The sequence below is a fragment of the Pezoporus occidentalis genome, unplaced genomic scaffold (genome assembly GCF_034315485.1).
Source record: "Pezoporus occidentalis ecotype Australia unplaced genomic scaffold, CSIRO_AGI_Poc_V1 ctg114, whole genome shotgun sequence".
Lineage (NCBI taxonomy): Eukaryota > Metazoa > Chordata > Aves > Psittaciformes > Psittacidae > Pezoporus > Pezoporus occidentalis.
Genome location: NW_026912929.1, coordinates 1170092 through 1182150, shown reverse-complemented (window position 1 = coordinate 1182150; position 12059 = coordinate 1170092). Strand labels below are relative to the sequence as shown.

At 46.0% G+C, this 12059-nt stretch overlaps 1 protein-coding gene and 1 long non-coding RNA gene across 5 annotated transcripts in view; one reads left to right on the top strand and one right to left on the bottom strand.

Annotated features, from left to right (window-relative positions):
- Window positions 1-12059, bottom strand: part of MGLL (monoglyceride lipase) — an 83125-nt gene that overhangs the window by 49130 nt on the left and 21936 nt on the right. The window contains exon 1 of one of the 4 annotated variants that reach the window (XM_062636825.1): window positions 842-956. The exons of 1 other annotated variant lie outside the window; for it this stretch is intronic. Coding sequence is in view for 1 of the 3 variants with exons in the window: in XM_062636814.1 (XP_062492798.1) it covers window positions 348-357 (10 nt within the window). In the remaining 2 variants the exon portion in view is untranslated. Of the gene's footprint in view, window positions 1-347; window positions 678-728; window positions 957-12059 lie in introns of those variants that run through there. 2 more of the 4 variants (XM_062636816.1, XM_062636814.1) reach the window with 2 other exon arrangements.
- On the top strand, window positions 843-4739 carry LOC134173120 (uncharacterized). The gene is made up of 2 exons (XR_009968137.1): window positions 843-932; window positions 2800-4739. It is a non-coding gene; the product is annotated as an uncharacterized LOC134173120 (long non-coding RNA).

The following is a 12059-nucleotide window of genomic DNA, read 5'->3' as shown; positions in this document are numbered from 1 at the left end:
GGCGGGGGGGGGGAAAGGAGGGAAAATCAATCCACCATCGCTACTTCATTAGAGCTTTCTCTCCCCCACTTCTCCCATCTGTGTTTATTTTGCATCATTTTGTCAAACGGCTCCTAAAAAGAATATTGGAGCTGCAATCAAGTGCGGATTGTGCAGCAGCAGCCACAGAGCTGAAAAGACAGCTGCATGAAAGATTTATCTCTGCCTCAACGTCTCCAAAGCCCAGCGGCGGGTACGCAGCAGAGGCATCTCCCACCGTGTCATCATTAAGATCTCCTCTGACATCTCCGACAGGAAGGTGGCGGCGGTGGGGGAACGCGGCGTTTCCAGGAGGATTCGCGACAAACCTGCTTTCATCCTGTGCGAAGGTTTGCATTCTAGTGAGGAGCCGGCATCGCAAGTCAGGCACAAGCACAGCAGAAGCCTTTTCGCATCTCGCTTACGGAGGCGCGCTCGCACTCCGCCAGCCGCGCAGCGCCCGCGGGTCGGTCCCGGGTGGGTGCCTTGGGGTCGGGGTCTCCCGGGCGGCCCCGGGGCTGCCCGCAGCTCCTCTCCCCGCTCTTTGGGGTTATTCACCCCTTCGTGTTCATCACTTTTCTTTCCCTCTCTTTTTTTGCCTCCCTTCTCCACCAAATCGCGTGCGGGGGCTGGAGGGGCGGTGGTGGGAGGGGAGGCTGGGAAGGGTGGGAGAGAGGGAGGGCTGAGTGGGGAAGCTGCGGTCCACTAACCAGAAGCTGCTGCCCGCCCATCAAAGGCACCTTGAGCACACGCAGCGGAGCCGCTCACAAAGTTCCTGCCGCTGCAGGTTGTTTGCAACTTTTACTTCCTTCCTGCCACTTACAGTTCGGAGGCCGCGGCGGCGGGGGGAGGCCGGGCAGGGAGGGGGAGACCTGTTTTCTCAACGCGATCCCTGCTGCGGAGCCATCTCGTGTGTGAGCGACTGCCCCGGCACCGCGCTGCCGGGCGGGGAGGGAGGGAGGGAGGGAGGGAGGGGACGAGGAGGAGGAGGAAGAAGAGGAGGAGGGATCCAGGCACCGACGCGATCGCAGGTCGCAAAGCCCCGCACACGCATCCTCCCCGCGGGGCTGGGACCGGAGCGGGGCGGCTGCACCGCATCCGAAGGAAGGATGGAGGATGGATGATGGGCGGGCGGTGCCGCCGCTGTCCTCTGGCCCCGCGGAGCAACCCCACCTCCCGAGCCGTCCCCATCCCCGCGGCAGCGGTAGTGCGGGGCTGCCCGGCCGCGGGGGGGTCTGAAAGGCTCCTGCCGGGGGCAGCAGGGCTGGGGCTGCCACGAGTGACCCCCGGAGCGGGGACGGCTTCTGTGGGCTGAATACAGAGAGGATTTCCCCATCCCCAGCCCCTCTTTGTGGCTCCAAACCCCGCTGCCTGCATTTAGACACCCAAGGAAAGACTGAGCCAGGGAGATAGTTCAGAGGAGCCCCCAGGGCCCTTGCTCTGCACCCTCCTTCATGGGAAAGGCAATGTATAAACACAGTATATAATTTATACACCCCTAATCTGATAGTGCGCCTCATCACCAGAGATACATGCACCACATAGGCTGCCACTGTGTAACTTGAGGTCTGTTTGGTGGTACACGATACTTGCTCATAAAAATTGTCACAGCAAGGTTCCTCAGAGCTAAAATAGCTCCAAGCCCTAAGGCATCCCAACACTGGGTTATGTCACTTCATACCAGTAAGAGCTTAGCATTTATTGAGCACTTTTAAGCTGTTTATTTTAAAGGCACAGATTCAGACCTTTTACATTTCACCAGGATAATATTATAAATGTCAGTTTCTACATGCCAGCATCTACTTCGAGGTCTCCAGCCTTTTTAAGAAGAGGCAGCTATTAACAGTACTGTTTTAAAGCTAAGCAATTGCTCACTGAGTCCAACCCTGGGAACAAAGGCTGAGGAAATGCAAGTATACTAATAATAATACCAATAAATGCAAAAACCTCGAGATAATCCATATAAAAAGGAAATCAAACCCAGATTTTTTCCTCTTTCAGTGTCATTTATATGAAATGAACCCCCTGTGGACAGGTAAGTTATAAAGAGCAAAAGCAAAATTACATGTTCTGCAACCACTACTATTAGAAAAAAAAAAACCAAACCCAACATTTATGGTTGTTTATAATGAGTGAGATTGGGGTCAGATGGGGTCTTCATCAGAGCCCTGGGAGCTGTACAATTCGCTGCCAGGCCAGTTACTGTCTACACGCAGTGGGTGGAATTAAAGAGCTATCAGTAGCCAGAGCCAGAATTAAAGAGCTATCAGTAGCTATCAGGGTTGGAAGAAGCAAGGGCACATTTATTTATTAAAGGATACAGATCAGATAATAACAGGATTAAGAGGAAAAGGAAGAAGGAAAGAAGCCTCTTCCCCTGCTCGCAGTTTATCTGCCAGGAGCACTTCACTGGTTCCCTACAGCCATCCATGAATCCCTGAAACCTGATGCCAGGAGCAGGCGCCTCTCCCACTGCGGTGCTGGGAATATCAGAGTTCCCAGGGCCACAGGGAGGTGGGGGGAGTCCAGGAAAAATCTCTTCCTAACGTTCGGGATAAAAATAGCATCTCAAAGCAAATGACCTTTGCTGGGACATGAGGGTGAGATCCTGTCTTGGGGAGCCTGCCCTGGTCAGCCCAGATATATAACTCCCTTGATACCCTGCTAACCTCTATGTAGTTAATATTGGAGGCAGCAGCACTGTGGTCCAGCCTGTGGCCCAGATTCCCACCACTGAACAGGAGTCGGGCATCAAACAACCCCTCCTTCCTGTCTCTCCAGCTTCCCTGAGACCCCAGGAATGTGAGGACATTCCTTCTCCAGGCAGTACATCCTCCCTTGTGATGCCATCATAAAAATGAATGAGAAGTAGCTGCTGAGTGAGTGGCTACCTTATTATTGGATGGAATTTGAGGCGTGAATGAAAAGCCACCTGAGAGAAGTGTACTGGGGCTGAAGAACTCACCTAGCTGATATGCAAAGAATACACCAGGCTTAGGAGAGCAATTATTGCCAACTTGCTCCTCAGGAGAAATCAAAGGGGTGTCTCAGCATGCAGTATTAATGAGACTCTAACATCTTCTCTTGTGTTGGTGGAGTGGAATAGGGTTTGGAAATACACTTTAAGCTAAATCAGCTTCTTAATAGAAACCAGAATTAGACTTGGTGAATCTTTACACTGACTCAGTAATTGCTTAAGCCTGCTAGGGAAAAAGGGGTTTGCTTTATTAAAGGCTGAGCCCTGCTTAGTTTGAGCGTCTCCATTGGCACCCAGTGTATCCACAGGAGTATAGATAAAGGGATTACACTCTCAAATAAGGCAAATTTTAGGGAAAAAAATAAATCCCTGGAATGACAGAAAAAAAATGCATGGGGTGAAAATTTGTTATCACAGCAAGGGAAGAGAGGGAATGGGCTAGAGAGAAGGGGGAGAGTAGGATGGGTGGGAGACAGCAGAGTGGGCTGGCGTGATTCTGATGGTGGGGTAAGGAATCGTATAGGATTTTCTTTGTCATTAGGCTTTCATTCACAAAATGGATTTTTAATGGATCATATCCTGTTGGCATACAAACAGACTGCCTGAGATCCCTCTGCTCTGGCTGATGATGCCATGCTCTTGAGCTGCAAAGGAGGATTTTGGTTTGAGAAGGGGGTTGGATGGGGTGTGGGCATTAAACTGCTTGGGGTTCTGCTCACCAGAACCACAAAGAGCACTTCTGCTGACAAGGAGAAGGGGGAGAAATAGCAGGGTAGGAGGATACAACAATAAATCCTCTCCGAGGTGTGTGGCTATGGAAGAATCTGCTCCAGCAGAAAAAAGCTGGCAGTTACAGTAGTCAGGGAGCAGCTGGAGAGAGCAACCGACAGTGCAAGTGGGAGCACATGGGAAACAATGGGAGATGAAGCATGAAGAGGAAGAATTAAAACCAAGTGGAAAGCAAAGCAGCCAATGCTGCTGATCTGTCAGTTTAGAGTCGTTATTTTGGATCTGCCCTTCTCTTTGGCTATTGTACTCATTTATTTATCCCTAGCCAGAATCAAATCATTCAGCCTTACTTATTTGTGTAATCTGCCTTTGCTGTTGGTGTTCCTGAATAAGCCATGCACAGGGATGAGGCAGGAGCGGGGGCTGGGATGAACAGCTTCTGTTTTCCTGTAAAATACCTATTTAATGTCCTGCAGCCAAAAACTAAACTCAGTGTTAGGCAAAACCTGATTGAGGAAGAAAATGGTAAAGGACAATATCTTACTCATCAGGTTAAACTTAACAATGTAAAGAGAAATTATAACTACTTGACATTGGTCTGCAATTCTGCAGGCTCATGCACCTCTTCACAACTGTGCCAAGTGAAATGGAGAAAGGATGAAGGGTTAGCACAGGGGTACCCGAGTGCCACAGAAACTGTGTGCAGGCTTCCACTGACTTATTGCCCATCACTTCCCCTAATGGCTGGGAATAGGATTATTAGATTAAGCTACAAGTGGTTTAATACCCCTGGATGCAAACTGCAGTCAGCTAATAAAGTGGTTTTAACATGTAAATAATTAGAGGTAAATATAGTGCTGATTTTTTATAGGTAATAAGAATTCTGCAAGTCATGCTGTCATTAGAAGTCCCTCACAAAGCGGTGACTGCAGTCGGTAGCTGTATGAGTGAAGTGATTAGTATCTTGCCTGTGCTCCTTATTCGACAGGACCAAAAATACACCCTTAAAAATACACTCCTTGAATATAGGTTTCAGTCCTTTAAACTGCTGTATAGGAGATGATCCATCCTACATAGCTGCTAATTTGAGAGCTGCTTGGTTTGCATTGCAGAAGCAACACATGTTTTGTTTAGAGGTTCATTTGTGTGTTGTAATTACAAACCCCACAAGACTCTTAAGGCCTGATTTTGAGGCACGCTTAGTGTGAAACGTAGAAAAGGCATCCTCCAAAGGTGGGGAATCAAAATGAAAGCTGGAACCTCTGCCCTCGCTTTGTGTGCACTGCAGGTCTCTGGCACTAGAGGGCACAGCCCATCCCTGCCAAATTCCCTTTCTCCGGGGTTATTGTCAATTTTTAGCCGTTTTCCCCTTTATCACGAGAAGGTTTTCTATAGCCACTTGTCCCTTTTTATCTCTGCTGCCCAGTATTGGTTTCTAAATAAAAGTTTCCTGTGCTGGAATATAATTAGTCCAATTTTCCCTCTGGAATCACTCACATCACGAGAATAAACTTTGGTGGTTTGTACCCCAGACAGGCACATGGCTGCAGCACTGGAAGGGAAATCCTGTCCTTGTCACTGTGAGGACAGACAGATAACGAGTCTGTTATGGTATGGCATTTCCTATTTTAATGCTGGATGACTACATGTAACCATATTACTGTTCATGAAATGCTGGTCACCACGGTAGAAACAGGGTTTTAATGATGGAAAATGTAAGTAAAAGGCTTCTTAAAGGCAAAGGTTCTAAGCTTTGAAATTTAATATGCATAAAAATCCAAATAAGACAACATTATACATTTTCTCCTCATGGAATTATGGTCTTAATTATGAGAAGTCCCTTACCATTCATTTTCTCATTTCTAATACTAAAGATGACTGCATAATCTACTTTACAAACTCAGCATCACTGTACCAGGACTGAATAATACAGCCAAAAGATAGAGCTATTCCATCATGGTGAGAGTGGTGCTTTATTTTGGTGGCCAAACTGGAAGCATTGACTGGAGAAGAGTTATTATCGTGCAGCCCAGTTTTCTTGCTGCTTTGCAATCGACAAAGCATCATTTATCATCCTTTGCATCCCAATTTTTCTTTGCATGTTTTCCAGCTCATCATAACATAATTATGTTCCTGTTTCTTCCAGCCAGGGGCTGCTACTTTCTTTTCCTAAGACAACAGCTGCACTGCACAACCTTGATGAATCCCCATAAGGGTAAAACGTGTCTGTGGTGCTTGTTTCTGCCTTGGCAACCCGACTGTTCGAGCTCTCTTTTTCATGACAAATGCTGCTCTAAAATGCACCCAACCCCGATGCTTTCACAGCGCTTCTCAAAACGAGGGTTTACGTTGTAATTTAGACTTGAAATATTAAACACTCTGGCTGCTTTGTAATTGTAAAGACTCCTTCTGTCACATTTCTTTTTATACCGTGTAGAGGTTCATAAACGCCAAGATGGGATTTTAGAGGCCACAGTTACTGATGTGCAATTTAGGTTTTGAATGAAACTGATTTCGTGGGTGAAACTCAGCCCAATCTGGAAGCCCTAAAAGGCGTCTGAAGGGAGCTTTCATGGCACAGGTGAATCATTTCCTGGTTTGGCCTCAGTTGGTTCAGCCACAGTGCTACGCAAAGGTAATTATACCAATCTCATCTATGCATTAACTGCTTGTGGTGGAAAATGCTGTAAGAGCCACACAGTATTTCTGTTACTACTTACTGGGATATTTCATTTAATGCTGATTTTATATTTGCAACATCAGATTTCAAAGAACTTTAGAAAGTAAAGATTTTGTTTTAGACAGGGAAATCAGGACAGGGAAAAGTAGGGCTCAATGCAGGAGGCAAGCTGAGGGCAGAATCCGTTCCTAATGCTACTGATCTTATTTACCCAATTATACCATTGCTAACTCATCTCATCTGGAAATCTATCATCAGAGCACTGCAAACAACCAAAGCAGTAACTTTTCCAGTCGTTAAAGACTACCCAGATTTCCAGCTGTAGGGAATATTGTGTCCTGGGCAAAAGCACAGCCCAGATAGCTACATTCTTCAGAGCAGAATTTTCCCTACAGTTTTGCTTTCTATCCTAATCTCCTGGATGTTATTCCTGCTGCCACCATCAATTCAAGATTGGTTGGGTTTATATATAAAAATCACAATCATTCTGCACAGAGAGGCAAGAGTTTTAACTCATATGATCAGTCCTCTTTACAGGTATACATGCCATGATTTAAGGATGCTTTGGGATATCAGAGCATGTCGCAACCGTTTAGTTGTGTCCACCACACTGGTTACTGATGGCATTGCCTGGAGGACTCTTAGATGTTGATGGAAACTATACCTGCCCAGCCAGGGCTAACTTCATCTTCTACCCATGAATGGTGAGTACAACTCTGCTGCTGCTAGAAAAGGTAGCAGGCTCATTGGTTTGAATACAGAATGAATGCACAGCCCATCGGAAGAGCTTGTCTTGTGCCATTTGTTCCCTATAACCGCTATAACCTGGCAGCTTCTGCTCAGATGTGTTTTAGCTTTTCTCTCATGTATCTTTGGTTTCTTCCTCGGTCCGCTCACACATGTTCAGGGCGAGATGTGCATTTTCTCTCTGATTCACGTACAGTAATTACTTCCTAACATCTGCCTAACAGATTCTGTAAGAAAAATAACTCTGCAAATATTAAGGAAAAAGACATTAATGTATGAAATCTTTGAAATCTCTATTACGGGGGTTTGTTATACACAGCTGACTGGATTCATTCCCAGCCAGGAAGCTGGATCAGCAAAACAGCTGCATTAGTTATTTAACTGGAGGCCTGATTCTGCTCTTGCTCACACTGATGTAAAGCAGGAGGAGTACCAGAGAAAATAAAGAATATCCCTAGTGCAGAATGCATGTTGGAGGAAAACTAAGTGTTATGGTATATATATATATATATATCCTGTATATATATTGTCGTGGCACCAAATGCCCAACAAAATTAAGGCTCATTTGTGCTCAGTGTTGCTCCTTGATGCTATGAATTCACATGTGACCTACTCTGAACCGAGCATCACGTTCATTACTGTTTGCATGATTGTTCCCTCTCAGTTATTTAACTTTTACAATATTTGCTGCAATTTCCTTTATCCCTTGTGGTGCAGGGAAGCATTCGCTGCTTTTCCTCCTAGCCTGAATTAATGCTTGTATTAATTAGCCTAGAAGCATACTTGGAGAAGGGGGATGAGAAATGAGGAGCGCTGTGGTGAAAAGGGGGGCAAAGCATCCCTATGCAAAGTATTTCCTCTGCAAGATGACAACGCTATATATCTCAGGACAACAAAGGATTGTTACCAGAGCCTCATGTACTTTGGAGATGGACAGCTTCAATCCTCAAGTCCATCAGCACCCTTTGTATTTGATCTCATGGTGAATTAGCAGCATGTGCTGTTAATAACATCAAAAGTTACTGCGTCTGAGAGCTCAGCCACAACTCTCATCCTGTTCCTCCAACACAAGATATCTATTATATCTTGGCTACAGTCGTGGGTTCTCATGTAGTGAAGGTATCTGTGGTTTGGTTTGGGCTTTGGAGTCAAGAGCATCTGCAGTTGCTGTGGGCTGGTAACGTTGGGTCAGGTTCCTGTTACAGACCCATTGGTGGGGCTTCCTGAACTCGTAGGAACCTCCCAGTTCACTGTACTATGCTTTGATACCAGAATATGTTTATTATTGTTACTTGTTGGCTTTTCCTAGTACATTCCTGAATTTTCTCTGGAGTTACAGTAACTTTTTAAACGGTTAAATGGTTTAAATGGGATGGGGTTACAGCAGCATCCATGCTTTGGTTTAAAACAAGGATAAACTCCTAGGCATTGAATTTTGGGGCTCATTCTGAAATGAGACAAAGATGAAACCAATCCTACAAGGTCTGCATGAGTCCAAAACTTCCCCCTGCAGCCCAGTTTGGACACATACCCCAGACTGAACCCACGATGCCATAGAATCATCATCACAGAATCCTAGCCTGGTTTGAGTTGGAAGGGACCTTAAAGCTCATCCGGTTCCAACCCCTGCTGTGGGCAGGGACACCTTCCACTAGAGCAGCTTGCTCCAAGCCCCGTCCAACCTGGTCCTGAATACTGCGGGCCACAACTTCTCAGGCAACCTGTTCCAATGTCTCGCCACCCTCACCATGGCTCATCTGCCTCCACCTCTGCCCCCAGCTTCTGATCTCTTCAGCAATATGTTCTGCAGCAAACAAGGATTTCTGGGGCAGCTTCAGTAGGATCAGAACGATATCCTGGTGCTGCTTTGTGAGTGTGATCGATTCATTCAGCACAGCGCCCTGTGGCCATTCATATCTCCCTGATGATCAAATATATTTTGAATTATCAATCTGAAGTGGTTTTTTTTCCCCACTAGACAATACCCAAATGTATTGAAAGAGCCATTGGGATCGAGCCAGAGAATTTGGCAGCGAGATATGGAACATTTGGGCTTTCAACGCTTAGGAACATATGGAAAGAGGTTTGGAAGATTGCCACATGGGGTGGAACTTGGAAGATACTGCATTTCATCCTTCTTTTGTGAACAGAGGTAGAAGAAACTTTATCTTTTGGGGGGAATCCTCATTCCGTTCATTTCCTATGATGTGCTGCTGCTCCAGAATAAACCACTCTGCAAGGTGTGAACAAAATCAGCTGCTTGTTTATGGGCAACTAACTCATGAGGTCCCTCGCAGGTGAACTCCGGGAGGTGGAAACCAGCCCGGGGCTGGTTGGGAATTGGGCATCACTCTCAGACACTGCATTCTGGTTATAGCCTGAGTGTTTCTTGCCACAAGTTCATTGTGGTTCTTTATCTTGCACTTTCATGTGACGGTTCGTTTCAACACATGCAGCCAAATAATGGTGAGACAGGGCAAGTTCCTGTTGTTTCTTTGCTAACAGCAGGCTGGGGGTCAGCAACGTATCCCTAGCTAAGGAAAGGAGTAAGTGAAGGCGAAGAAGATGACATCCAAGAGCAGGAACTGAGCAGGGAGGAACTGGTGACCAGAGTGGAGGAAAGAGCATCTCCTCCAAAGGTATTCAAAGACCTGCAGCAATATCTCTTAAGGACCGACTGTGTAAGTCAGGAAAGCAAAAGGAAATGGGCAAACGCCAAATCATTTGAATGGGATTTCTTTTAGAATGAAATATCTGCCTTTCTGAATAAAGCCTGGAAAAAAAAACAGGTGAGTTTCAAGCATTTCTTAAGCCTTATATCCTGTGTCTGCAGCATCTCTGAGCCAGCTAAAATCCAATTTACAATGTTTCTGATATTTTCCTTCTTCTCACAACACATACTGTGAGAAACATCAGTTGTTTCTGCTTTCTGTGACCATAATGGCCCCAAGTTCCGCAAGTGGGTACGTACTTTCCTTCCTGAGTTTCACTTTTGGTGCCCATTTAGAAATCTTTTTGACCCTAACACAGTTATAACCATCATTTTCTTAGATTAAAAAGCACCAAAACTAATGTACAGAACAACCTCTCCGTAAATCCCATCTGTTCCATGCTTCTCTGCATCTCCATTCCCATCTCTACTGATCTAAAAGGAATAGAAATGCTCTTCTATCAGCCCATTCCTTCTGTCTGATTCACTGACAGGTACCCCAGGTAGCTTCACACTGGGACAGTTTCATTTGCAGAGAAAAATACCGGTGGATGTTGAGCTCCTGGATTGTGGCACCGCTGCAAAAACATCAGGTTCCTCTTTATACCAAAGGGCCAGCAGTACATCCTTGATCAGGCTGTCTGTTCATTGGAAATCAGGGAATATTTTGCCTAAAAGCATCTGGCAGTGCAGAATAACTCAGTAATAACTGATTATCAGGGCAGCAGGAGGCAAGCCCCAGCAGAAAGGCTGTAGGTACAGTTAGAAGCCCTGGTGAGTAGTTGACTTCGAGGGCTTTCTTTTGCCCTTTTTCTTTACTTTAAGACCCCCTGAATTTGATGGAGGCTCTTTCATGTGAAAGACCGAAAGAACGACAAATTAAGCAGCATCCAGCTCCTAATGTGTGAAGCTGCAATTTGCATACATCACGGCAGCTGCTGAGCCGGGCCCTATTACCTCCGCTGGAGTGTTAATTTAGCCCCAACTTCCTCATTTATTGAAATGAAAAAGCAGCGGGGGGCTGGCACGCCCTGATGGCTGTCAGGAAACCTGGGAACCCTCTCGACAGAGCCAGGAAGAGATTTCGATTCCAAGGGAATGCATGGGAGCTGCCCCCAGGATCGGTGGCCATGGGCGAGCACGGGATTGCCCTTAGTCTGCTCCAAAGGGCAACACTCACACCCTAAGAGCCAATGTTGTATTGAAGAGAATAGCTAGAGGGATTAAACTGGAAATCTCTGTTGCTGTTTTTTCTCTCCCTATGTATCCAAACTGGCACTGTGTATACACACAACACAAGAGGGATGTGGAGCTGCTTGAGGAAGCCTGAGGAGGCCATGGAGATGCTGCAAGGGCTGGAGCAGCTCTGCTCTGGAGCCAGGCTGAGAGAGCTGGGCTGGGTCAGCCTCATTCCCTCTGCAGGAAGAATAAAGACTTTGGAAAATGGTCTGACTTTTCCCTTATAATTGGGTGTTTTTCCAAGGGGTGAATCCCTGGATTCAGCTGAGGTTTAGAAGGGAAAGCCTGTGCTCACGCAGCGCCAGAATGTGCTGTGTGACTGGTGCAATGAAACCCTTGTTCTAAACCACCGAATTCCACACATTTTTCTCAAACGCGGGTACATTCACACCAAATTTGTCTCTTCTGTCTCCGACACCTACTTCTTATCCTTGTTTTAAAATACACTGTGCTAAAAGATCGCCCATTTGTTGTATTCCCACAGATATTCTTCCCTTTGCCATTAACGAAGTTCAGCAGAAACTTTTGTCTTCGCCCACTTCTCCGCCATTCATTTTTATAATTAAGATCCCCATGACAACAGATGATATCAGAATGAAGGATTACGACTTAATTACATGGAGAAGGTGAGAACTGGCTGGGCCTACAGCAGAGAAAAGCTTTTCTTTCTAGCAATTGCGGGCCTGATTCACGGCTGCGTTACTCTGTGTGATTGCAAAGAGCCTGCCCAGCACTGCAGGACGGGGTGTGCTGGGCATTTCAGTGCAGTGCAGGAGAAATAATCAGAATTTCATAAGCAATAAATAGGAATTTGCCTTAAAAGCATCAGTTCATGTTTTTACGAAACGGGCTCATTATAGAAACCAGCAACCATAAAGGAAACGTGATTATTATGATGATAGTGAAGTGGTGTCATAGAAATAAAATCCATTGCATAAACACCCCATGTTAACCATCAC